Here is a 27,999-nt window from a genome sequence, read left to right as displayed (position 1 = left end):
TATTCCTTTTGGCTCGAAAGAAATGAGTAACCAACAAAATAAACCATGTTATTTATGACACTTTTTACTGGTTTAATGTGTAAAAAACGTAAAGCATTTAAGACTAATGTAGCACAAATGGCGTCTCAACCCCCACCCCCCCCAAAAAAAAATCAAAGCGGAGAAAAATGTCTTTGTAGTACAGGTGACAGTAAATCAACACTGGCTTATGACTAATTTCTTTGAACCATTGGATGGTGAACGGCTCATTTTTCTTAAGCGTGACTGTGCTGTTGTATTAAATTTCAGTTTCTTTTCGATCGTCGTGAAAAAAGAGCGCCTTCTAAATCCAGTTTTAAGTCGCCATCTAGTGGACGAGGAAGATACAAATGAAACAAGCAATGAATGTCATTCATCTTTCCATATTACTTTATTTAATAAATCATCAGGCACTTGTTAAAACGTATTAATCCTCAATAGTTACAAACATGAATAAACAAATGAATGAATGATTGAGGACGTTAAATCCGTGTCCGTGTAACAACCAAATCATCCTTAGATTTGTTGTAAGCAAAAGAAAAGACAACTTATTAATATTATTATTTTTATTATTGTTATTAAGGGCGGCAGAGGTTTGCGTGTGCACGCGCAGCTCGCCCCCGCGAGCCCAGCCAAACTGAGGGGAACCACCCATGGGATGACGTCACGGCGCTCTGACAAGCTGGTGGTGCCGGAAGAAAAGATGGCGGATCAAGACGAGCTCAGCAACGAAGAAAAGGTAGGAAGACTTTTTTGACGAGCCAAACAAAGCACACTTAGGATTAGTCGAGCTGCGATTCTGCCAGATGGCTCTTGTCCATGTTTCGGACGTGCTTCGAATGTCGACCGTGTTTATCTGACGAGGGGAATTCGCGGGCCTGCCGCCGCCGCTCTTCTTATTTTTAGCTCAACTTCCGCTCATTTTTAGCGAAGCTCCGAACGGAGACTCCTTGTACGGTGCTGGCTGAAAATAGGAGCGGCGTTGGTGTTTTAAACTCTGTGGAGATAACATATCGCGCATTCTTTCGCCGAGCGCATAGCGTCACTCGTCGCCTGTTGTCTGTCTCGCCAAAGTTTTTCCTACGCCAAATTGCAGTTAGCTCGCGTAGTTTAGCATTTAGCCGCTGTGGCTAACAGCTAGCTGGACTTACTAACACGCCCTTTTGCTCTTTTGATGCCGCTTTTCGGCTTTATTCTGGTTCGACGATATTTGCGACACAATTCAACGTTTTACGTGACAAATCATCGCGCTCATGCGTCAAGCTAGCAAGTAACGACGATAGTTTAGTAAAGTGAATATTAAGTGTATTGTGGTATTCGTGTGTTGGCTGTGTGCCTTTAAGGGGCGTGGTTAAATGAGTGACCCCAGGGTTGGTCAGCTACAACTGCCCATTGGTATTTGTTTTTAAAATACTTAACATTTGTCTTTTTGACAGTTTGTTGCTCAACAAATAACCGAAAAGTGCATTGCGCCTGCGGCTCCCCTTGCCCGCATGCAAGGGCATCTCAGTTTTTCGCTTACTCGAGCAACAAGAGTGTCTTAAAATTCGATCGGTCGCGCCGAGTGTCCTTGAGCGACTGATTGTCAGGCCGAGCTGTGACATCATTGTTAATTCATCTGCAATTTGAAATTTCGGAGAAAAACTCATTCACCCGAACTAGCATCAATTTAATGCAAATCACAATAGCTTAGTTTCCAACTGACAAAAGAAAAGCTGTAGCTGTTGTTTGCTTTATTTGTTCAAGCTTCCTGGTTGCAGCAGTTGCTAAACCACAAACGCGCACACACAGTGTACAACAGGAAATTAGTGAGTCAGTTTGTTTGCTCTGTAACATCACTGCATCACAAAAGGGCTTGTTGGCTACCTGTTAGCTTCCTTCCGGTTTTCAAGCAACAAAACAAGAAAATACAAACCCCAGTCAGTATTTTCGCACATTAAAGAGTATAATTTGTGTCCTGTAATATCCTCTATTATTGTACCATATTGTATTGTGGTAATAATCTATTTAGTGTAATTCCATATACCAGCAGAATTACATCACATCAAAGAATGACATTGCGGCAGTATTCTTTTGTTTTGAACTGTAACCCTAGTATACTCTGTGCCAGCAGTAGAGCGTCTTATTGTATCATATCATGTGGTAGTATCGTTTTGTGTCGTATTTCACAGAGTGGATTATAATCAACTAGCAATATTGTTTCATATCTTGCCCTTTAGCAGCGATTGTCAAAAAGAGTATGCAAGTTCGATATAGCTATTTTTGGGTACACAACTCTTTAGTTGTCCTTGATACCACATACTGACACCACTCGCACTATTGGCAACTATTTCGTTGTAACATTTTCCTTTAAAATTCATTTAGGTAATGGCAATTTTCTATTTTTCTCATTTATAACTCTAGTTTGTGACAGCGAAACTGCTCCAAGTTAGCGAGTAATACTGGTATCAGCTGCCATCGTGGGTACTGATACATTGAAATAAGTCCAGATATCAGTCTGATATCAATAATAATGACAGGAATAGATTTCTTTTCATAGTAAGAGCAAATCAATTAGAACATGAAGCAACTCATTTCCCTAGTTTGTTATTGTGATTCCTGGGCAATTGCCCTTTTTTTTTTTTGTCAACCATTACACTGAATGACATTGTCACTAGTGACAAGCCAAGAAGAAAACAGATGTTACACCATCTGTCTTTTGGAATCGATGAATAAAATACGCTCGGAGATACCGCTACAAATGCAGTCCCATTATTAATTTACACACGGACGAAAGAGCGCTCCGTTTTAAACTATTTATGTTTTCAACCAATATTGTTTTTTTTTTTTTTTGATTTGGGGGTGTTTGGCTGAAAAATTTTTTCACGTCATTGAAAAAAGGCTTTGAGCTAAAGTTGTTGCTGTGGGATATAGCCATACAAGCCGTGTTCTGGGATTCCTCTTTGTTGCTATTTATATCATCACAGTATGAGGAAACGCCGGCGAAGTGAAATCATTTCATGTGTCATCATGAAAAAAAAAGTCATTCTTAATTCCCGCTTAGAAATCAGACAAGCTGATCAAGATTTATTGTTGGATCAAGAACGTTTTTATTTCTTTTGTTTTGATTTAGGTTAGCCTCGCAGCTGGTTGACAGCCCCCCCGTATGTCTTTCTCTCCGCTGGTGATTTAATATTCATAAATGACAGTAAAGCTCCTCTTACCCACCCCCATTTTCAGCAGCCTTTTCAGCGAGGCTGCCTGTGTTAAAAATCTTACGAATCTGCTGAAATAATTCGGCTTGAAATGAAGGCAAGCAGCTTAAAAAGAGGCAAGTGAAATGTGTTTATAGATTGGCCTCATGCATACTGTGTTAATTTGGGGAATCTGGAAGTTCTGATAAGGTGTTTTTGATGGGATTAGACTACGCTTTAAGAGTTCAGGTCGATTTCAGATTTGTTATTCCGGGACCCTTGGACATCAGCAGGGATGTTTGATAACACTTTTTTTTTTTTTTTTTCCCCAGACTGATACCAGTATGAGTACTCCACTCCTAAGTTATCACTAATGCCTAGTACTGATACAACTAGCACTTTTAATATACAATATCCCACCCGCCCCTCAAAAAAAACCAACTGACATAATTTCAAAGAGATTCATGTGTTCAAATACAGCAAGTTTTTGTTCGTTTGTGAAACTGCTCCAAGTAAGCAACCAATAATAGTATGGGCTACAATCACAGTACCAATATCTTGAAATAAGGCCAGGTATTGGTCCAATCCATCGTAGATTTTTTCTTTTTCCCCTGGAAAAAAAAAACTATATTGCGGAGCAATGCACTGAGTTGACTGAGAACTTTCTCCGCAATGACAAATAGAACAATAATACTGTTGCCATCTGACTGGCCAGTCAATCAGCTCAAGGGGCACTGCTTCAAAACGCGGGCACCAATGAGCTGTGGATTTCAATTTCTGAGCCGGAGATGGCTTATAACTTCTGCCCTCTTTGGTCGATTGTCATGTCGGGAGCCAATCACGTGTCTTGTATGAGTGCCCGCGTCTTGTACCAGTGCACCTTGAGCTGACTGGCCAGACAGGTGAGAACAGGACTTTTTTTTTTTATCGCAACGGAAGTTCTCTACTTTAACACTATTTTGCACCCCATTTTCCGCGAAAAATGAGGGATTACCGTACTCTTTTTGCACGACTTGAAATTCTTGATGCTAATTGTGAATATTTCAGTTAAGATAAAGCAAATTGATTGTGGCAGCTGTGCATTTCAAAGCTCTGGCGTAAACCAACCAAAGCTTGATTGGAAGTATTTCTCTACACAGTGGCAGGGGCAGTCAGCTATGTCACCGCAAAGCAAAAATGTTTCAGGAATGCCTGTTGACGCTGCCTTTCATGCCTTGAGTTTTCGTGTTAGTGCTTGTATGCTTTCCCCGGAAATTTTCTCAAAAACTAGCCTTCGCTTGTAGCTTTTGACCACTGTGATCTTATTCTTGATATGGTTCAAAAGTACTTTGTAATTGTTTCTTAGTCGGGTGTGGTAAGGCGCTGAATCCTAAATTGTTATTGTTGTTATTATTATTATTAGGGGTGGGCAAGTCTCGATACCAAGATTCACACGATGGAAGCCGATACTTGTATTGGACGCACCCTTGCAATAGTAGTAGTAGTTGTAGTTTTACCATCAGAAATGACATATTAGAAAAGAGAATTGCCATTCATCTCATGAAATCTTTTGAGAAAGGCTGTTTTGGAGTTGCTAGGTCTAGAAATGAGCTGGAATTGTTTTTTTTAGGTGGGGGAGTGAGTATCGAGCACTAGTGTTATTGATATTTGGTATCTATTGGTGACTACTCAAGATTTGTGTACTTGTATATTGCAAGTATTCGATGGATTGGTTGGCGGACGAATTGGGTCTGAACATTTTCAATAGTGCCACCTCTAAATTGTGTACTCATATTCGCTGACACCCATGTCAGTCACCAGGTCAGTTCACACATTTAAAGCCGTAAAAAACGTAATTAGGCAAAATCAGTTGTAATTCAATGGAACAATCGAATAAAAACACATGGTAGAATAGTCATTTGAAAAAAATAAAAAACTGTGGCTATACGTTTGTTTCGTATGAACTCCCTTCGTCTAATTGCTGCTTCAGACCAAAGTCTCCAACGCTTTGATTTCCACTGAACACACAACAAACAAAAAGCTTTGCAACACACACAAACACTGCTACTCAAACAACCGCACCTTCCTCCTCCCGCTCACAGACATGCGAGAACCTGGCCGGGCCGTCGGATGCCGCCGACGAATCCGGCAAGTCTTCCTCAGCACATTTTCTTGTCCTTATATGGTCGAGCTCCATGTGGGGGAGGGAGGGACTGGTTGCTTTTTGTCATGTGACCTAGAAACAGGAAGTGCCGTGCAAAGCAGCAACAGAGAAATGTAGGAGAAATTATGCATGTAGAGACATGCCTTGTTGTCGAACTCCAAGATCTAGGTTGTTCCCTCATTCACTTCCTCATTTAGGCATCCATATGCAAAAAAAAAAAAAAAAACGGGCAGAAAGTGTAATATTTCAAGTAAGAATGTTGAGACAAAACCTCCATTTTGTGTCTTGTCCGTAGTTGCGCATCGCAGCTGCATTCATCATTCACGCCCCACCAGGAGAGTTCAATGAAGTTTTCAACGGTGAGTTTCATGCTTTCTTTGTTGTTAGTATCAAATGTACAAATTGTATGTTGCGCATCAAATGTTTGATAATTCCATTTAAAATATATTTATTTTCGGTCTCCCAATACAACTTTCAATACAATGCCGATATTGCAACGTACTGTCCGATATCAATCCGATATGATATCATCAGGAAGTTTGAGTATGAAATGTTTGGAAACTTGACCACGTAATACAATTCCAACAATTATCAGTGCCCAGTAGTAGGTGTAAAAAAAAATCTGACCTATTTTTCCCAAAATTTGGTTTGTATAAATTCAAACGTGATACTCTACTGCACTTGAAGCAAATAAATCCCTAATACATTTAATAACCCTGAGAAATAACCTTATTACCATAATGATGTCAATTAAAAACACAATGATACTTTTCGAAGTGCAATAAAAATAACAATTCAAGTTTACCTAATATCTTTTTCTTTTTCTTTTTTTTACATTTCATGTATGGTGGCAACAACAGAGGCAGGAAAAATGTGCAAATATTGGAGATTTTGGATATAGACCTATATGATCAGAAACTTGTCTGATATCGGACCAATATCTGATACCATTATCAACTCGGGACACCCCTTGAATATTATAATTGTTTAAAGGGGAAGTGAACTAAAAATATACTTTACAATAAAAGAGCTAGGGTACAGTAATTCTGGCGATTATTGTTTGAATCAATTTTAATCAAATTAATAGACTGAAAATGACATCACTGTTGCTCAGATACCAACCAACCACAGCTCACCTGTTTTCTCAGTTTGGTCTTGTGACATTCCCAAACTGAGCCCCAAAGGGCACAGCGACTTCATTTTCAGTTCATAGCAAGTAGCAAAATGGCCACCCAGCCACCTGACCCTTTTTTTTTTTTTCAAAAGTCTATTACAATAGTAAGACGTCTCCCTCCTCATATGGTGCCTTGAGGCCCATATGCGCATTGGTTGCACAGCAGTAGGACGAGCGCGTTGTTATTTGGGCTAAATTATAAGCTTAGCCCGCAGGAACAGCCCAAATAGTGTCATTAAAGCTTCATCCCGCCATGATAAGCGCCCACAGGGGGACGTTGATCAGCGGAGGGCTACGCGTGTGTGTATGTGTCTCTTATCTCTCCTTGACAGACACACATACTCTTGAACACAATCAATCCCCTGTTGCCACTTTGTCCAGCGTGTTCTTCATGAGATTTTACACCCTGTTCCACTCTCTTCATTCGCCATCAATGACTCTCAATCTCTTCTCGGCTAATCCCTCTTTGTCTCTTTTGCGGCGTTTGTAGATGTGCGAATGCTGCTCAACAATGACAATCTCCTCAAGGAAGGCGCAGCACAGTAAGTGCCCCCATGCCCTCCCCACTACTTTGTTATAATGCGACTGTTGTAGACTGCACCGCCGCATGGTAGAAAAGTTCATTTATTACTTTATGCTGAGGGTTTCTTGTCCATGACATGATTATATTGGCTACATTTATAGTAAAAATGAAAGTAGAACAGTGTTGATGTTAGATGCACAGATTTGCGTTTGCTGGGGGGGGACTTCAATAGTTGAAGTCACTGATGTCAGAGCCCCAGACTTCTAAAACCCAGATTTCCCATTGGCCAATCAGAATATGGGATTATCTTGCTAAATGGGTTTTATTTCCGAGATGTTCGATACCAACATTCTTTCAGACCGATATCAGTACAAGAACTCAAACATGCCGTCTTTAACTCATCTGGTCTATACATTGTCAAAAATTCATTTTAATTGAGCTGCCGGTGAATTAATTAATTGTTACAACAGCGGACAGAGTGTATTTTATTGGACTATTTGTAAATGCTTGCTAGAGTGGAACAGGAACATGAGTGTTGTGCGTCACAGAGCAATCTTCCATTTGCAAAGTGAAAGTATTCTTTTGTCATTTTCATTCATTTCTTTTTTTCTTGTCCCTTTGCAGTGCATTTGCACAGTACAACTTGGACCAGTTTACCCCCGTGAAAATTGAGGGCTACGATGACCAGGTGATTTTTCAATACATACTCTTTAAAAAAGAAAAAAAAAAAAAGAAAGAAAAGGGGCAATGTGTGCTCTCAGCGGCAAGTAGGAATCAAATCTCAGCCATGGTGGTTGACAATGCCGACTTTGACGCTTGTTGATTTGCGGCTGAACTCACACGCGGCAACCATTGCCGAGCGTTACGCCAATGTGTCATCATGTCTCGCCGTTCCCACTCCACGCCGTCAATTCCCCCGCCGCCCGCCCGCGTTCCCAGCAGCATTGCGGAAGCGTTGATGCGCGTGATGTGAGATGCGCTGGGAATGCTTTCCCTTTGTTGGAGCACCTGCTTCACTTTGCCCTCCTTCCTATTGGCCACCTCAACAACTCTAACTTACGCTAAAAAGTTTTATGCTTCCAAGACCAGAAGAACGTGAAAGACAAAAGCCACAACATTCAGTAACGAGGGGGGCGAAACATTTTTGGGGAACTTGCTGGATACTGTGTGAGGAAAAGGTTTTATATTCACAGTGAATACATTAACATTTGATTATTTCTCTTTGAAAATAATCTTTATTAAACAAAGATGCAGCTATTTAAAGAAGAAAAAGCGTTGTTTTTCTCAAGCTGCTTTTGTGCCGGCAGGTCTTAATCACAGAGCACGGGGATCTGGGGAACGGGCGCGTCCTGGATCCCAAGAACAAGATCTCCTTCTCCTTCGACCACCTGCGGAAGGAGGCCAGCGACCCCAGGCGTCAAGATGTGGACGTCTCCGTGGAGGAGTGGAGGAACGCCGTGGACACGGCAGTCAGGGCTTACGTCAAGGAGCACTACCCCAGCGGAGCCTGCACCGTACGCTCCTTATTTATTTATACTCCACCACTTAGTCTTTAGCTTTTTTTTTTTTTCCCTCAACATGTTAGGATCACTTCATGAGGTCTTTTTTTTTTTTTTTTTCTTCGCCTCCCATTGCGCAGGTTTACGGTAAAACCATCGACGGGCAGCAGACTATCATCGTGTGCATCGAGTGCCATCAATTTCAGCCCAAAAATTTCTGGTAACTTTTTATTTTCTCGACTGCAGATAAGCCAAGGGGGGGATGTCGTGTGTCATTTTTTTTTTGCCTCCATTTTGTCTGTTTGTGCTCAGGAATGGGCGCTGGAGGTCAGAATGGAAATTCGCCATCTCTCCATCCTCCACCAAAGTGGCGGGAATCATGAAGATTCAGGTAACTTTGCAAGTCGGCGATGGTCGTTAGCAATTTAGCGCCCCCTAACGCCCTTCCTCGTTTGTCCACGCAGGTTCATTATTACGAGGACGGCAACGTCCAGCTGGTGAGCCACAAGGAAGTGCAGGAGTCGATGTCTATTTCTGTGAGTACCACCTTCTGCTTCCGGACTTCTTCCGCCAAGATGTTCCACACTGGACTACTTTTTTTAGACTGAGGCGTCAAAAAACTCTGAATCCTCTCCAGCGTTTCATGCATAGCACTGGCAGCTTCTGTTGAGCCCACAAAAGCTTAGGCATCAATGTGGCGCACGGCAAACGCTTCCACACTTTGCATTTTAAGCACTGACTCGTTAGAAAAAAATATTAAGCAAGAAATAACACTCTTATTTGCTTCCAGAATGAGGTTACAACCGCGGAAAGGTTTGTCAAGATCATGAAGGAGGCAGAGAGCGAATATCAGGTATGTGATCAGTAATAAGCATGCGCATGAAGAAAATCGAAATACGTTTTTGTAAATTGACAGTTTTGAGGAAGGGGGGGGTGCTTTTTTTTAGTAAGTAAGCTTGGGATGCAATGCTGCTCTGGTGGAGACAAAAAAAAAAGCATTGGGCAAATAGAGCCAAAAGAATAAAATTATGATTCAATTCAAGATTAAACTTTTTAAAAAAATCAAATTACAGTCAAAAACTTTAAAATATATTGTTTTGTTGATTTAAAAATAATTTTGGGATTTATTTTTATTTTTTTTTTATAAGTATCATTTTCTTTTACATTTTTTGCGCCTTATCAGCATATAAATTGCTTCAAAATGGGGGCATATAAAGCATATCATAATTTCAAACCGGTTGCAATGAAAAATGAAGAATTTACATGGCGATTAAGTTATTTTTTCGTAACCTGGGTTAAAAAGTGCCCTGTCAGCTTTTGAGAAAATTGAAAGCTTTTAGGTGCGCCTTATAGTGCGTAAAATAAGGTACAACGTTTGAGAACTACTTCTTATGACAATTTGAACTTAAATACATGAAAGATGTGAATATGGAATTGCATTGAGTCACCACTAACAAAGACACAGTTTCTCAACCTGTCTTTGGCGTGCTATTATGCATTAGCATTGTTAGCATTAAGCAAGCAGTCTAAATTGCAAATAATCCTATCCCATTTGTAATTGCACGAATGGTTGATTTTTGCCAATTTTGTTCAATCAGGTGAAAACAATAATATGGCCCTTGCATCTTTGTATGTTTTCTTTACGGGGCCTTCTAAGGAAAAAGTTTGGACACCCCCGATCTAGACACGCTACAGAGAGACTTCATTAACGTCCCTTTTGTCCCCTTACTGTCGTCCCGCACAGACGGCCATCAACGAAAACTATCAGACCATGTCGGACACTACCTTCAAAGCCTTACGCCGCCAGCTTCCCGTGACGCGCACCAAGATCGACTGGAACAAGATTTTGAGCTACAAGCTCGGCAAGGAGATGCAGAATGCTTAAAAACAAACAAAGAAAAAAATAACTAACCCTCCCCCACCCCTGTCTCTAACACACACACATACATACACACATACACACAAAAACTATGTTGCATGACTGGATAGCTGTATTTGTCTTTGTACAAAAAATAAATTAGAGAAGACAAAGAAGATGCAAGATGTCGAATTAGCTCATTGGATGTCGAATTTTGTTGATGTTTCTTTTATACACACACCTGCGCGCCTCCCTGCTATATCAGACATTATGTTGGAAAGATATATATACTTGACATAGGAAAGAAAGCAAGAAGGCAGCAGGCAAAATTCATGTATGCAAAAATGCAATTCTTCCTTGTTCATTTTCCACAATAACTTTTGTGCTTGTGGGCAAAACATTTTCCCCGTTTTTTGTTTTTTTTTTTGGCCTTCCTCTACCGCTTGTCCCAATTTTTCTCTCTCCTGACCGACTGAATGGCCTCATCCATCTCCAAACGCCCGACAAAGCTTCACTAACCGGTCGTCCGTTGCATCTTATGATATCAAAAGTTACAATTAAAAAAGAAAAAGTATCACTTTTCTCCTCCTGTGCTTATTTTTACTTGACAGAACCTGACCGACTGTATTATATGACAACGAAAAAACCCAAGACACTGTAATATATATATACCTGTATGAAACATCCTCTCTGTCAGTTTGGTGATTATTTCCATGACATCCGTTGTAACTCGGTCACAGTTATGTTGCATTAAATAATAAATTTTCTATCCAAAGAGTCTCGGAATTTCTGGTGTCTGCAACAAGAGGAGATCTTTTTATTCAAATGGGACAGTGTGAAATAATGTTGATGTTTGGAGTCCTAATAGTGATTAAACATGCAGACTTTTGACAAAATAGTGACTTTTTAAACCACTTCATTAAAAACCTGAGATGAAATTTCAAGTTCTTTTTACCAGGTGATAAGTTTTATTTACTATATATATATATATATATATATATATATATATATATATATATATATATATATATATATATATATATATATATATATATATATATATATAATCAGACATGCTTATAAGTATCTTTGAACAGAAATGAGTAATTATGTTGAAACTAAACTATTAGAGAACTATTTACACATTTTGATTTTTTTCCTAACTCTATTTTTGGTTGGAAGTCAAGTAATTCCGGATATTTGATATTTAATTTGGTTACGTGAGGTCTGTCACTAAAGTATATTTATTTAAAAGTCTCAATGTTTGTGTAATGACGTAATACTGATCTGAAATGTCTGATTGGTCGAATATTATTGTCGACTGTTTTATTGGCAGATGTTAAAAACATGTATTATTTCAATTTCAGGGGTTGAATTGAACTAACGTTTTAATATAAAATGCACCCGAATTTTTTCGATTCTGGTCAGCTGATATATTCAAGGCGAAAAAAAATCAAAAGATGGACGATATTCATGTATTAAATTCCACATGTTTTGTGTTTAAGGCGCCCACAGCGACACCGCGAGGTGGGCGGGAGCTAACCAAGCGTCCACATTTGCTAGCTAGCTCGGCTAACGTTAGCCTGGCTGCCAGCGAGCACACAGCAGACACGGACACGTCGTCTCTCCGCAAAACACACCGCGAGCCTGCCGCTGGATACCTGGCACATATTCGGAACCGCCACTTGGAAGGGAAGAAATGCTAGCCACGAATAGGCATCTGTCCTCCGAGCACTAAAAAAAAGGTAAGCGCTTTAAATACCCCTCCAATCTACTTCACTGCCGCTTGCATTGTGACGCGTCCGCTGTTTGTTTTATATATTAAAAAAAACAAAAAAACTTTCCTAGCTGGCTAGGTGGCTAACACAAGTCACGAAAACATCTCCGACTGCTTTTGCACCCGCGTGGGTATAAAATGTTTTAAAAGTACTTTTTGTGTGCGGGCTCGGTACATGGTGTACAATGTCAAACTGCCGTATGGTACTTGACAGCTGTCCCTAACAATTTGACCAGTTCGTGGAGCTAAAATAAGCTAAACGGCTACTGCTCATATTCAGGTGAATAATCTACTAAGTTCTCTAAAAGAGGCTTTTTTTATACATCCTCCTAAGGATGGAAAAAAAAAAGATTTTGAATTGCATTACTGCAGGAGTAGAAAGTTGACTTTTTTAAATTAATGGAATATAAATGTCATCAGAAAAATAGATGCACACCTAAAAAATATACTTGGTGCAATTACAGTATTTGTTCTTTATTTCCTCTATCATCGTGTAATCACAAAACATTGTCAATAGTTCCACAAGTGTAACAATAAGTCAACATTGTTGACAACTGCGTCTCTTAAGTCATTCTTTCCCAATATTTTTTGAGCCAATGGACAACTTTTTTTTTCCTATGGAAATTCTCAAGGCACACCACCAGCCAAAATATTTAAAATGTGAAACTGTAGCCCAGGGGTGTCAAACCCATTTTAGCTCAGGGGCCACATGGAGGAAAATCTTGGGGCTGGACATGTAAAATCATGTTATATGTATTTTAAAAACAGTGTCAATTTTAGGTAGATTTATGCATGCATATCTGGTCACAATTCCTTGCAAATAGCTTGGGTCATCTATAAATATATTTGCAAATTTGCTCCCCTATGCATCCCAACATGAGGTTTTTCCTTAAATTGCATGAGATTCATTTAAATATTCTGTGCTTTTTTTTCCCCCTCATTTTTCATAGATACACATTTTGTATCAAACATGTAAGATGAGATAAACATAAATCCAATGAAACACAAACATCCAGAGGGAAGAAAATGCCGCTCTCAAAATATGTGTTTGTACTATTTATTTTTCCAAAAAAATAATCAGAACAAAATAGTGCTGTGGTGTCTAATTTTGGACACTAGGTGGCACCAACGTAACGACATGCATCACAGAACTGGGTGAAAACTCACAAAGAAGAATCATGATGAATCATGCACCGCCAGCCTTTCTGGAGGTGTGTCAACCTGGCCGCTCCAATGAAAATTTTTTTATTTTTATTTTTTTGCAATTCAAGTGTAGAAGAAAGTAACTGCTTTAAAATATAAACCAGCAACGTGTCATAATGGCAAATTTGTGGAAGTGAACAAATTCCGGACTTGTTGAACTTAATTTGACTCAACTTTCACTTCCTCGCCAACAACTCCATCACTTTCACATCTTCGTGTAAAACCCTCTTCTTGTGTGCGCTAACATTTTCTTCTGAAATCCTACTTGTGCGACTCAACTTTTTATTTATTTTTTGAAGTTCAAAGTGTGCCCTCGCTGACCTCTACTGCTTACGCTAACATGGCTGCAAAAAGTACATCTTATTTACAAAAACAATCCACCACTCAGTGACTTTTTACTTTTCATTTTCCCCAAAAGCCATTTCATGCAAAAAACTTTTTTTCTGTTGCAAATGCGTTTTTGTGAGACTTACTAACAAGGGAAATTCATCATTTAGGTCCCGCAAAACGCGGCCTCCCTCCATCTCCTCAGCTTGTCTGTCGCGCTTCTTTTTTAGTTGCCTGGCAACTGCTAGCTAGCAGAAGATGTTAGCGTGGGCGAGGGGGTTTACGGCGCGTGTATTGTTCCCAAGTCTTTTTAACGGCTCGCGCGTGAGGCGCTTTTACATGGAGCTACTCCATTGGCTGACATAATTAGCAGCGCTCGCCGCTAGCGACGCAATGCTAATTACGGTGTCCAAGTGTCAGGATGTTATTAGCTACTATTAGCCACTTTTGGAGTGACTCACGCAGGTCCGTCTCGTTACAGCGCTGGCTACAAGTTCTGTTACTAGTTTTTCATTTTTGAAAATTTTGTTTCAACAACGTAGAATTAGGTAGGCGTCAAAAAATATCAAAAAGCCATGCCCGAGAGGACGCAGAAATTGTCCATGTTACCATGAAGCATTGTGGAGGTGCGATTTTAACAAATTCATCATCAAGTGTGATTCATGGCTTTTTAACTCAGTGACAAGTGCACAGGTTTCTTTCCAAATTAAGAGCAAATCAATTGGAGCATGAACCAACATTTTTTTTTTCAGTTAAATTTTATATGGATGCACATTGTCATTAGCAAAGGCTATAGCATAAAAATGGGGTTAAAAACTTGCACATGCATGAACACAGAAAGGATGCTAACTAGCAGCCAGATCTAGTCGTATCTGCTGCAGGTCACGTCACGCAGGGCTTCTGATACATCAAATGTTCTCCATAATGGTGGATCATTTTAAAAACAGATCCACCTATTCCCATATCGCAGTCCCTTAGATTTCATCAAATTAATTCTTTCCTCTTATACTTTTTAGCTTCCGAGTAACATTAATTAAACGATTGTTTGTTGAAAAACGATGCGGCTATGTCCCCCCAGAGCCAACAGTACCAACACTGGGCCACAGGGGGCACAAGCTGAAAAATGTGCTCTGAGCTTATGCTTCCTCTTTAGGGAGGAGACCTCTGGTGTAATTAACATGGGTCCCAGAGGCCTTTCAAGTCTGCTGAAAGGAAGAGTAACACTTACATACACGCCGCGTTTTTACGGGAAGATGTTGATGTAATATATTCTAGCTATGTGTTTATGAAGCGTTTTTGGGGGCGAACAAATTGAATCCGATACTTTTTTTTTTTTTTCTCCAAGGGGACAAATTTCGGGCTCATAGCTTATATCTATAACGGACTGGAACACACTGGTGACACTGCTCAATTGTGTTAATATTAGATAAGCAATCATCAAGGGTGTCATTCACCCTCCGTAGAAAACCTTAACAAGAATTACTTATTTTTTTTAAAAACTATTTTGAAAAATTCTCACCCGGCACAAGAGTTAAAGCCATGCAATGTTTTGCAACGGAGGCGCTACAAGTTGCTTCATGTTCCAATTCGTTTGCTCTTAATCTGAAAGAAAAACATCCATTTCTTGGAACGACATTAGAGTGCATCAAATTTGATTAGAGGTTTCACGTGCCCCTTTTTGAGAACCGCCGCATTAGACTAATAGATTATCTTAATTATTTTGCGGTCGGTCATTGTGACATGAACATATCCTCATCCATTCACTTCTTTCCATTTGCCCTTCATGCTTTTCTGTCCCGTCTTCCCCTCCCCTCCCTCATCCATCCATCCATCCATCCGTGCGAGCTGTGACGTCACACGTGTCGCGTGTCTATTGTCTGACTGAAGCTTCGGCGTCCGTCCCCGGGTTCTTCCTCCTTCGTAGCCCCCGATCCCCCCCCCCCCCCCTCCCTCCATCTCAGTCTTCCAATGACAACACAAAAGCAAAAAAGGATGCGAGCGAGCGAGAGGCGCCACGCCGCCCGCTAACTGGATCCGAGCGAGCCCGAGGAGTGTCGGCGTTGAAGGCGTTTGTCAAGCTCCGCCGGGCCTCTTTTGTATTTTCGGCCGTCCGGGACGTTTTACGCGTCTGGCGGGCGGCTGCATTGTGTTTCTTTGATGACCCCTGCTGTGTAGCCGCCTGCTCACCACCTCCTCCCCTTCTCTCTCTGCCACCCCTCCTCCCCCTTCCTCTCCTCCTCATCCTCCTTTCTCTCCATCACAGCTCCCGATCCAGCCATGTTCGGCACAGAATCGTCGCGTAAGTAGCGCCGTCGCCGCCGTCCTCCCGCCGCCCGTGTGTTTCAAGTGCGCGACAGGAGGAGAAGTGCGGTTCTGTGTCGCTATCTATCCGTCTCTTATGCATCTCCTCATCCGGAATCTACCATTTTAGCCTGGCAAGCTAGCCGGTGGTCCCGCCGAGATTTGTCTTGCATTCTAACACTAGCCGCCTGCTACTGTGTACTGTACGGTTGTGTGTGTGTGTGTGTGTATATGTGTGTGTGGAATATTGGTGCTGTGGCCTCCCATCCAAACGCGTGCTGTATTTTTTTGATTCAACTTTATTGCCATTAGAGTCAAAGTAAGCGTGTTAGGGCCAGGCTTGACCTCTTCTCATCTATTTGCTGAAGAACTCACATATTATCACAGTGTACATGTCGGATCCCTGTCGTTATCAGCCCAGATTTAGCGATGGGAGAGTTTGGCCCAATACTTTGCCGTGTTTCATTTATTTGTACTTGTGACGGCAGTTTTTGGAGAAATTGTTGAATGAAATTACTAGTTGTATCGGTACTTGGAATCTGTGACCACTCAAGATTTGAGTACTCATGTTGGCATCGGTCTACATGCAAAATCTCCAATATTAGCAGTAATATAAAAAGTCCTTGTTCAGACTCCGCTTCTGCTTTTCTATCCGGCAACGTCTAGATCAGGTGTGTCGTATCGGAAGTGAAAAAGTTGTATCTGGACGTCCCTATTTTTGAGACTCTCTCAGTAGCAACTTGACAGGATGACCCAAAAATGGCAATCTTTCAGTTAATCTGCAACTAATCAAATTATTCCCATTCATTTTGATCATCGATTTATTTTTTTAGGTGCCTGTTTTTGTTCAGATACACAACATTTCTGTGGTCACCATCTGATTCATCGAGTGGGAAAAAAAAATCAGATTAATCAAGAATTAATCCACAGATTAATCGATGAATAAAATAATCTGTAGGAGTGGCCCCCAATTAGAATGCACCAAGAATTTCGAATCAGGGGAATTGGAAAATTTTGAGGAAAAATGACATTTGAGGTATGTTTTTTTTTTTTTTTTTATGATAACCATATTCTATTTTGTCATGTGTGCACCAATCGGTTGGCAAAATCATCGCAACAAAACCAATTGAAATTCTGAGTACCTCTTTAAGTGATGCGTCAAAAAAACTGCAAACAGAATCATCTTTATTGGCCAAGCATGTAAAACACACTTGGAATAATTCTCATAGTCTTAAAAAAATAAAATAACTGGAACTTGAACGGATACCTGCTCTTTCACTAAATATATATATATATATATATATATATATATATATATATATATATATATATGTATATGTATATATATATATATGTATATGTATATATATATATATATGTATATGTATGTGTGTGTGTGTGTGTGTGTGTGTGTGTGTGTGTGTGTGTGCGCGTGTGCTAGGCACGCTCCAGGCTGTCGGCCATTGGCTAGCATGATGACAGCAAGTGGCGGCCTCTGTTGCCATGGTAACACTCCTTCAAATAAAAATAAATAAATTATATATAAAAAAAAAAAATCAAAACAGCCTTGAGAGAGAGAAATGGTGTTTCTGTGGTAACTGCTGACTCGGGCTATTTTTGTCTCGTGAGCTTCGAGCGCAGCGAGCCACAGAGGAAAGGGAGGCGCATCAACGTACGGATTGGATATTAATAAAGGAAAACCGGGCCGTGTTATGACTAAATGACACCAAGCAACATGTCAATTTGCATTCAAGATCCATTTGTAGTGTCTCCTTATTCCAAAATGTCTCGAAACAAAAACTGTAAGTAAATTTGATGGTAACGCTAGATTATCATCAAGCAAAGTGTAAATGCAAAAATTGGGTGATTATAATTTAGACATAGTCCAAGTAGTAATGTTAATCGATTTTTGCTGGAAGAATGTCACGTAAAAGTTGAATTCATTTGCATGGGTGATTCAAATACCAAAATAGACCAGCGCATCTAATATTAATGCATTCAATCCCCAAACCAGACAAGCAATCCCATGTATTTATTTATATACTGCATATATATATATATATATATATATATATATATATATATATATATATATAAAATCGAGCACCGATACGATCGGTCTTTTTTCAAGGGATCGGTACTTTGGCCCCCTTGTGGCCATTCTACAGATGCCCCTTAAGTTGCCCATTTTTGCATAGTTATAGAAAAAGAAAAATACGATAGAAAGTTGCCATTAATTTCATGTGATCTTCAGGGAAAATGCTGTGCAGTAATGTGATATTATTTTTTTTTACTGATCTGTCATAGGAGTTATGTGTAGGTACTTGGAATCATTGATCACTTCTGAATAGCGTACTCTGGGAGGAAAAAGTGGTATCAAACATCAATGTGAATATATTTCGTGCGGTGTTATGCATAAATGTCACGTGGTAATATGAACATTTGCATGAACGTGATCATGGCGTGGAAGAGTTGAATTAATTTGCATGATGTTGTTCAAAGCAAGCAAAATTAACTCATGCAAATAATATTTGTCAATTAAAACAGCGCTACTTAATGTATGTCTTATTCTACCTTGTAAGCGAGGCTAATTTTGTTGACGTCTTACCTCCACATCGTTTATTTTCATGTTCACATCATTGATTTATTTTACGAGCGGATGAGCGCGTAGGATATGAATGAAGGCCAAACGACGTCGAGTGTCACGAAGAAACATGAAAATGTGCCTGAACGTGACCGTGGTGCGGAAACACTGAATTTATTTGCATGGTGTTGTTACTGCATAAGAATTTCGCTGATGTGAATGAAGCCAGAACGGTGTGGCCTTCTGATTTAAGTGATGATGTGGAAACATTTTTGCGCGTGTGTGTGTGTGTGTGTAAGAATTACAAAGAGCCTCCACTCTACTTTTGGAGGTTGCCGTGTTTACGAGGTCCCCGCTCCACTCAAACGCACCACAAATCATGTTAGCCATTGGCCGGTTTGCTGGATTAATTTTAGCACAGCGGCGTGCGATTGCTTCTGCCTTATGCCTCGTCCACACTGAGTCAATGGCAACAGTCAAGGAGTAGAGTGTCGATTTTAGAAATGAGACTATGTGGAGGAATAACTTTGGGATTTTCAAGAAATTTGTCACGCTTATGACATGCTGATGTTGTGATTTAAGTAATTTTCAATTTGATGGACTTGATAGGATGGATTTTATGAACAAATGACTTGATTTTCTTTGGTGTGGTCGAATAAAATGTGACCTTTGTCAAGCCATGCTAATGTTTACCGCTTTTATTTTGGTAGGATTCTACTTCCATTTTCGTTCTCATACCCATACCAACTTTTTGAATGTAGGGCATTGATTGTCCTCTTTTATTTTGATGCATTAACATCACAACTGTTAAGCCATGCTAACTCTGTTTTTCCGCCAATTTCCTTTGGGTTCGCTGTACCCAGTATTGACCCATCTTTTTGCCTTTGGTTTGGGTATTTTGTCACCTGTAGTGCAGTGCTTTTATTGTGGTTACTTAGGTAGGTTTTCGCTTCCTTTTTTTTTTTCACCATCACATCCTTTGGCTTGGCCATATTGCGGCATACTTGACCCAACTTTTTGTGAACAATTGCTTTTTATTTGTCACCTCTGTGGTAGGTTAGTGTTGCAACTGTTAAGCTTGGCTAAAACTTTTACCACATTTATTTTGGTAGATTTTCCACTTACTGTTTTGTTTCCTGCCATTTTCCTCGGCTTGGCCATAGTCGGCGTCCATCTGTTTGTGATGTCAAGTGGAGACAAGACTGCTGCTGTTAGCGTCTCATGCTAACCACCGTCCACTTATTTTATTAAAACGAGCGAGTTATCTTTGAATCGAAAACGTGTGAACAGTTTTTATTCGTAGCGTACCAATATTAGCCTAATTACTAGCCGGTTATGCAAATCCACTGGGGTACGGGCTGACCGTGTGATTGGAAGAGGATGAAGAGTCAGCTGCAGTAGTCGTCAAAGAGTTCATTCTGAAAAGACGAGAGGCTCCACTTCACGCCACTCAATGGCCCAGCAGCTGCACTCTGTTTGCACACGTGTCAAGCAAGCGGGCCTGCCGCTCGTCTGAGTGCCGCCTTTGTCCCAAGCAGAGTCGCCGGCGCCGTACACTCCGAGCTCCATCTAAATTTGAAATAAGCCTTTCGAGGCAAGGTTTAATTGAAGGTTTTGGAAGAAAGGTCTCAAGGCTGGTATTAGCTTTCAAAATAGACTCTGAAGTCTGGGTTAGGGTTTTGAAATTGAAATTTTGATCATGGTTCAAGGAAAGTGGCAAGTTAGTCATTTTTGGCTGGGTTAGGGTTTGTAGTTAGGGTTGCAGATCATGGTTTCAAAAGGGAGAATTCTGACTTAGGCAGAGTTTAGTCTGACTCGGCAGAATTCTGACTAGTCAAGAGTTTAGTCTGACTTGGCAGAATTCTGGCTTTCAAGTAAGAATTCCGAGAATAAAGTGAGATTCCTCACTTTAAAGTCAGAATTCAAATTTGCACTTAAATCACAATTTAGACCGATTTGGGGTTCCGGGAATATCTTTTTGAAGTCATATTTTAGAGAATAATTTCAGACCTCACTTTAACGTCAGAATAATATCAGAAGTCTGACTTGTAAGAAGTCTGGCTAGTCAGAATTCAGTCTGATTAGTCAGGATTCTGAAATATGTTGAATTTTGTGAGTTGAAGAACTTCATTTAAAAAAAAAGTAGTCCTTTGCTGCCATCTTGTGCCATGTATGGGTAATTACAGCAGAGTATTAATTTTTCTCCCTCGCTTTTTGCTTTTGCCGGAAAGGTTTAGTCCCCATCTTCTGCGAATAAACCTTAACTCATTCGCTCCCAGCAGAGTCAAAATAACGTCGTTTCTATAGCTGTCTGTAGAGCCTAGTAAAGATGTGATGTTTGCTAATCTTTCTTTCCTTTTTGTGCAGTAAGCATGTTTCTCAACACCCTGACACCCAAGTTCTATGTGGCTCTGACGGGCACCTCCTCCCTCATATCAGGACTCATTTTGGTAAGAGCGCATTTTGTTTACCTGTCTTCAGTATGCTTGTGGAAGACTTGTGGAAGATCAAGCGAGCTTGAATGGCAACCAGTCTGTTTTTTTTCTGTGTGTGCTAGCAATCAACGGCAATGGGGATGACTCCTAAAGCAAATCGTCTGGTTCTTATTTACCTCTTCGGTTTCTGTGTCAGCGTACGGCTTTAAAATAGCTCATCTGTTAATTAGGCTCATTTGTTCCCTGCAGGCTGCTCAGCCTCACACGCGCTCAGTCAAAGCAATTCACCAAAGTCGGAATTCCAAATTTGTTCTTTTTAAACAAAGCTAACACAATCAGATGGGCTAACCCAGGGGTCGGCAAACATTAACATTCAAAGAGCCATTTCGACACGGTTTCCATTGATAAGGCAATACTGGGAGCCACAAACGCTGTATTACATCTGAAATGATTGATTTCATTAAAAGAAGCAAGCAGACCGAACCCACGTCTGAATCTATCAGTGTTCAGACGGGGGCAATAAGACGAGATCTATTCTGTGATAAGAATTTTTCAAGTGCTTTAGTTTGTTTTGTTTACTTACCTGTGTTATCTTATTTTGAAATATCTGCTTTTTTAACCCTATCTAGCCCAACTCCACCAGTGTGCTGGTATTAGTATCGCGTTACGTTTTAATGTTGCACAATGAAGAAGCATTTATGTTTGCATTTTTGCAAGAGGCGTGCACTTAGGGTGAAGTGCTGGAGAACTCGCCGCTATTAACGACATTAGCTTGTAGCATCCCTGCATTTAAAAATTCCGTTAATGGACCCCGTGTTGCTCTCGTCCACGCATGTAATCGAAATCCACCTCGTCCGGATTCTGATGTCTCATTTATTTATGATTGATTGATTTTATTTATTGATTGATTTCTTTATTGACGGATGTGCTGGGTCATTTGTGGAACAACAATAAAAATTTGGGGGGGGGTATAGCCCGAGTGTGGATCAGCAGCTATAAAAAATAGATGGATATATATGATATATAACTTAGGGATGGGGGACGTCTCAGGCCAATAACTAACCCTTTTTTTTTATTATTTATTATTTTATTATTCTTTTATTATTTATTTTTTTTATTTTTATTGGTACTCGTGATAGCAGCCGATACTCATACTGGTCGCTCTTCTGGAGCAGTTTTACTTTCATGAACTAGAAATTAGAATAATAGTAGTCCCATTAATTGAATTGGTTTCTATGAAATGGTCTGGCGTTGGTTTGTGGAAAATTTTGCCGGCAAAAAGTACTCATAGTAAAGGTGGCTACTGATCATCCCCAAAATAATTTTATGTATGTATGTAATAATTTAAATCATCAATATACTACAAATCCCAATCCCCAAACACTTCCTTAGTATTTCAAAAAGTCACTTATACAACATAACTTTCTGATTGAAAGCTCAAAGCACTGAACCTTGCATCCAGATCTTTTTTTTTATAATAATAACACAAATATATACATATAATCAAACATTCCTGATAATTATGACATCCATACAATGAAAATATGAATGACAGACTTCACTTGAACAAATTAGATAGAACAAATATCCACTATCATTTTTCCTTTCCTATTGTTTACAAACTTAAGAGACTCCAAGATCAGTATTAGTTTTGAACACTTTAAAACATGAAGTGAAATTGAAAAAAAAGGCTTTATCCCATAACGTCAAACTAAATGGACATTGGTAAAAAAAAAAAAAAAATCCTGACATACAATTGTTCCTTGCATCCAGATCTTCGAGTGGTGGTACTTCAGGAAGTACGGCACTTCCTTCATCGAGCAGGTGTCTGTGAGTCACTTGCGCCCTCTGCTGGGCGGCGTGGACAGCGCATCCCCCAGCAGCTCCAACGCCAGCAACGGCGACGCCGACTCTAGTCGTCAAAGCGTTTCAGGTGAGTGGCGTCCACCCCCGCTGACTAAATGGTCCGCCATCTTGGAGAGGGGGGGGTCTGACTATTAGTCATCATGCTATATTCTGCTGCACTGTTGGTTTTTACACTTTATCTACTACTTGTTCTCGCTCTTCTGCAGAATGCAAAGTATGGAGAAATCCTTTGAATTTATTCCGAGGAGCAGAGTACAATAGGTGAGTGACGGCAGTAAGATTTCTCACATCATTTTCTTTTCTTTTTTTCTCCATTTTTTGTTTTTGTCTTTCATGTTCAGTCTGATTCACGCCAGGGGGTCCTCCTCGTTTCTTTTGAGATGTTCTCTCGCTCGTGTTGCTCTTGACTGGTTTCCCCTCCCCGTTCGTTTCATCTTTTGTCTCGATCTTCGCTTGTTCCTCATCCCCTCTCTCTGTTGTCTCTTCTCTGCTTCTTGCACACTATATGCACAAAAGTATTGGGACACAACTATCAGAAGACATTTAAGATTGCATGCCAACCCAGTTTAGGCAAGGTACTTTTCTGAAAAAGACTGATGAGTTTGTGGAAGAATAGTGAAAAATAACAAGTAATTGATGCCACACAGAAACTCTGCAAAAATTTCTTGTTTTACTAAACAATACTAAATAAAGTTATTTCTTAACAGTAATTGGGGAAAAGAGTTTTGCAATTTGATGCTTTGGGTGTGTAACTTACCTTAATTGCCTACATTAACCATTTAAACAATAAATAAATCAAAAACTAGAATCTCCAATCTCTGTTATTTGTTAGCTTAAACTTTTTCATAGCAACTCAGCAAAGCCAAATTGCGTTTAGTCTTTCTGAGCACGACCCGTTGTTCTTCAGGTACACGTGGGTGACGGGCCGAGAGCCGCTGACCTACTACGACATGAACCTGTCGGCGCAGGACCACCAAACATTTTTCACCTGCGACTCGGACCACCTGCGGCCCGCCGACGCTAGTTAGTTCCACCTGTTTTTAGCGCAACTTTCCCGATGGTCCAGACTCACAAATCCTTGCTCTTTGTTTTCATCAGTCATGCAGAAGGCGTGGCGGGAGAGAAACCCACAAGCTCGCATCTCAGCTGCACACGAAGCTCTGGAACTGGAAGAGTACGTACGACTTAAATTTTAAGGGCCGTTCCAGAATTGGAGGACGTTTTCAAAATTCTTCACATGAACACTTACTGCTGTGGTTAGCTTGACTTTTTGTGTCCACTAAATAAACAGGTCCCAGAGGCAGAAAAAATGCCTCAAGCATTAAGTACTCGAGATGACTCGTTTTAGCCCCCAATGACACTTGTAGTGGGTGAAGCATGGAACCTTGTGGAACTCCAACAATTGACATTCAACTGCTATAAAGTGTGATTCCAAACTAATCCAGATGTTGTGACTGTATAGCTGCGCAACTGCGTACATCCTCCTGGCTGAAGAGGAGGCCACCACCATCATGGAGGCCGAGCGCTTGTTCAAGCAGGCGCTGAAAGCCGGCGAGGGATGCTACCGCCGCAGTCAGCAGCTACAGCACCACGGCACGCAGTACGAGGCCCAGCATAGTGAGTTGCCACACACAATAAAACCAAAAAAGTCCAGATACTATCAAAAGAAGCCTTTAACATGAAATCTTGTTTCCTCAGGAAGAGACACCAACGTGTTAGTGTATATAAAGAGAAGACTGGCCATGTGCTCCAGAAAGCTTGGCCGAACGAGAGAGGCGGTGAAGATGATGAGAGATGTAAGTCATAACACACACACACGCACACACATTCACACTCACACATACCGTAATTCCCCAAATATAAGACAGTTTTTTTTCCCAAAAATGAAGGCCAAAAATATGCGTGCGTCTTATAAACGGTAACTTAAAGATTAGATTTTTTTCTTATTCAACACCACTAAAGGAAGATTGGTAAGTCAACCTTAAGCCGAGTTTTGACGCACAAATGTGCATTTTTTTATATAGGCGGTATTCTTATTTACAATAATTACTGTAACGCTAGAGGGTGGAGATCAGTTGGCGTTAGCAGCCAGTGTCTGTTGCCGCTAACTGCTGCTCGTGTTAGCTGAGGTTGTTTGAACATTCAGAAAGGCGTTCCATCTCACTTATTAATTGCGGTCTTTTTGCATATACATATATCATAATTTTGCTGTAACACGGATGGTGTGCAACCTCGGGAATTTATGGCAAAATGAACTTGAGCTGCGTAGCCAGAAAAAGAAAAAACAACCGCTTGCAGTGCATTCAGTGTTAGACTGGCGTTCACACGACTTAACTCTTACAGATATGAATACTGTACAAGAAAATTTTGAGATTTAAGATGTATTCTGTTTTGATATAGTTTTTCCATGTTTGTGCATCCTATACACGGCAACATAGAAAATACCAAATTTGACCCTGAAATTAAGTCCTTTATTTGCGGAATTGCGGGAATTTTGTTGCTGACTTTGTGCTGCCCCCTGTCTGCTATTACATGTAACAACAGTTGTGTGTTTTCCAGTTAATGAAGGAGTTCCCTCTCCTCAGTATGTTCAACATCCACGAAAACCTGCTGGAGTCGCTGCTGGAGTTGCAGAACTACGCCGACGTGCAGGCCGTACTGGCCAAGTACGACGGTACGATGCACATTCACTCCCAAAAAAATCACATCGAATTATGATACATATCCCCATGTTACTAATAACATAGTTAGTCTGCTGTATGACTGGAATCAGTTAGATTTACGTAAAAACGTACATTAGTTGAGTGAATAAATGTAATTTTTGGCTGATTCAATAAAATTGGCACACTTGTTGATCTTTCACTGTACGCCAACTACAAATTGACTGGATGCTTTCCCCTCAATCAACTAATTGGTGTGCTGTGTGTTCTGTATGTGCAACAGATATCAGTTTACCCAAATCTGCAACAATATGCTACACAGCGGCGTTGCTCAAAGCCAGAGCCGTGTCAGACAAGTGAGTAGGGCCTTTCTTCTTCTACACGCAACACCACCCTGCTGCACACACGCCACACGTCAACATCGCTGCATGCTAACACTCCACATGACATTACACTCAATTGCATGTTACACTCAGCCTATATCCCATCGAGGGGCGAATTTTGGCGTGTCGGCCAAGGTAGGAGCTCTCCGGATATTCGTTCAAGGTGCTACTTGTTCAGAAGAAATTCTGAAGCATTAGTGAGATGTTAGACAACTCTCTTCCTATCTGATTTTTGAAACAAAGTGGCGCCAAAACCACAGTAGTGATGTTCGCTAGCCAAAACACTATTTGCGGCATAGCATGAACACTTGTTGGAGCAGCGAGCCGGACTGCTTCAGGACAGCGGACACAAAAACGAAGATGCTACCCAGGCCAAAACAAATAACGAAAGAATAAAATCGAGTACAACCCCCCCCCCATGATTACCGCATGACTTGACGCGAGACTCAACTCCACGACAATCCAGGTTCTCTCCAGAGGCAGCGTCCAGACGAGGTTTGAGCACGGCAGAGATGAATGCGGTAGAAGCAATTCACAGAGCCGTGGAGTTCAACCCCCACGTTCCTAAAGTCGGTCTCGCACGCAAATGCGAATTCAGGTCGTCTGTCCCGTGACTGACTTTGATTTTTTTTTGGGGCGACTCCCTCAGTACCTCCTGGAGATGAAGAGTCTGATCCTTCCTCCGGAGCACATCCTCAAACGAGGAGACAGCGAGGCCATCGCGTACGCTTTCTTCCACCTGCAGCACTGGAAGCGCGTCGAGGGAGCGCTCAATCTGCTGCACTGCACCTGGGAGGGCAGTAAGTCGCACGCGCGCGCGCGCGCGCGCGCGCACGCACATCCTTGTAGAAATTTCCTCGACGTAAATAACACTCATCAGATGTTTCCATGTGCGTAGCCTTCAGAATGATCCCGTATCCGTTGGAGAAAGGTCATCTCTTCTATCCTTATCCCATCTGCACAGAGACGGCAGACAGAGAGCTGCTACCCAGTAAGACACACACACACACTAACGCACACTTTCTGGCCCAGTTTACTAGCCAGCAGGGGGCAATCTCCCAATAAACAAAGAGAGGCAGAAGAAGAGGCTATAAAAATATTGATTTGGAGTATGAACAGCTATTTTACTCATCACCTTGGGGGCAATCATGCACGTTACTGTTGTGTTGGCGTATCATTCTAATAATCCAAGTGTGTCAGTGTAATGTGTATGTGTGCGTGTAAAGCAGTGTTCCACGAGGTGTCAGTGTACCCCAAGAAGGAGCTCCCCTTCTTTATCCTCTTCACGGCCGGCCTCTGCTCCTTCACCGCCATGCTGGCTCTGCTCACGCATCAGTTCCCCGAACTCATGGGCGTTTTTGCCAAAGCGGTCAGAACTCACACACACACACACACACAAATGCGTTACACATCCAAAACAATGTCAATAATCTGTAAGACAAATGGCATCATAAAAATTCAGCAAGCAGTCTTATTTTAATAAAGTTGTGATTATATTCCTTTAAAAATGGTTTTACATTTTAGTTTGAATGACATCCATATTGTAAAATTACTGCTTTATTCTTACAATAAGGTTTGACTATTTCATAAAAAAAGGGTGATATTTTTGACAAATTGTGACTTTATTTCTGTAAAATGATCACATAATTTATGAAAGCTCAAACTTAAGATGCATTTTTCTTCTAAAATGGTGTTTTTGCAGTTCCTGAGCACGCTGTTTGCGCCGCTCAACTTCATCATGGAGAAGGTGGAGAGCATCTTGCCGTCCAGCCTCTGGCACCAGCTCACACGCATCTGACAAACTTGACTTTTGTTTTTTTATTATTATTATTATTTAAATTTTTTCTTTGTTGTACAAAACAAGTTTCCATCATTAAAAAAAGGAAAAAAAAACATAATACAGTGTTCCCTGGCTATATCGTGGTTCAGCATTCGCGCCTCCAAACTTTACAACATGGTGAGTATACTCGTGCACAAGCTGCTGTTGTCCACAGCTCACAACCAGGCGCTCACACAACACAATCAACAGCCCACACCTTTTTACTTTTTTTTTTTTGTTTGTTTGCTGCCCTGTC

The 27,999-nt window shown here is 40.7% G+C and overlaps 2 protein-coding genes across 8 annotated transcripts; both read left to right on the top strand.

Moving 5' to 3' along the window:
- Positions 1-601: 601 nt before the first annotated feature.
- LOC148422899 (F-actin-capping protein subunit alpha-2-like) lies at positions 602-11,163 on the top strand. Its single transcript, XM_088417527.1, has 10 exons — positions 602-757; positions 5,630-5,693; positions 6,999-7,050; positions 7,656-7,719; positions 8,339-8,545; positions 8,671-8,750; positions 8,843-8,921; positions 8,995-9,066; positions 9,321-9,383; positions 10,275-11,163. Exons 1-10 carry the CDS (start codon positions 677-679, stop codon positions 10,413-10,415), a joined length of 903 nt encoding a protein of 300 aa, XP_088273653.1. The 5' UTR covers positions 602-676; the 3' UTR covers positions 10,416-11,163.
- A 786-nt stretch (positions 11,164-11,949) lies between these two features.
- Positions 11,950-27,950, top strand: st7 (suppression of tumorigenicity 7). Of its 7 annotated transcripts, none has more exons than XM_088416726.1 (16): positions 11,950-12,133; positions 15,959-15,994; positions 20,948-21,030; positions 22,789-22,948; positions 23,088-23,142; positions 23,789-23,904; positions 23,980-24,055; positions 24,344-24,498; positions 24,580-24,677; positions 25,426-25,555; positions 25,825-25,897; positions 26,391-26,493; positions 26,574-26,724; positions 26,823-26,915; positions 27,154-27,293; positions 27,627-27,950. In XM_088416726.1, exons 2-16 carry the CDS (start codon positions 15,973-15,975, stop codon positions 27,720-27,722), a joined length of 1,551 nt encoding a protein of 516 aa, XP_088272852.1. In that variant the 5' UTR covers positions 11,950-12,133; positions 15,959-15,972; the 3' UTR covers positions 27,723-27,950. The 7 variants fall into 7 exon arrangements, with proteins under 7 accessions (XP_088272852.1, XP_088272849.1, XP_088272848.1 ...); XM_088416723.1 differs by having other exon boundaries at positions 26,805-26,915; XM_088416722.1 differs by having other exon boundaries at positions 26,805-26,915; positions 27,151-27,293.
- The last annotated feature ends 49 nt before the right edge of the window (positions 27,951-27,999 follow it).

Source organism: Hippichthys cyanospilos, chromosome 6 (genome assembly GCF_059441005.1).
Source record: "Hippichthys cyanospilos isolate Australia breed blue-spotted pipefish chromosome 6, RoL_Hcya_1.0, whole genome shotgun sequence".
NCBI classification, from domain to species: Eukaryota; Metazoa; Chordata; class Actinopteri; order Syngnathiformes; family Syngnathidae; genus Hippichthys; species Hippichthys cyanospilos.
Note: the sequence above shows the minus strand (reverse complement) of the source record. Positions and strands in the feature narration are given on the sequence as shown.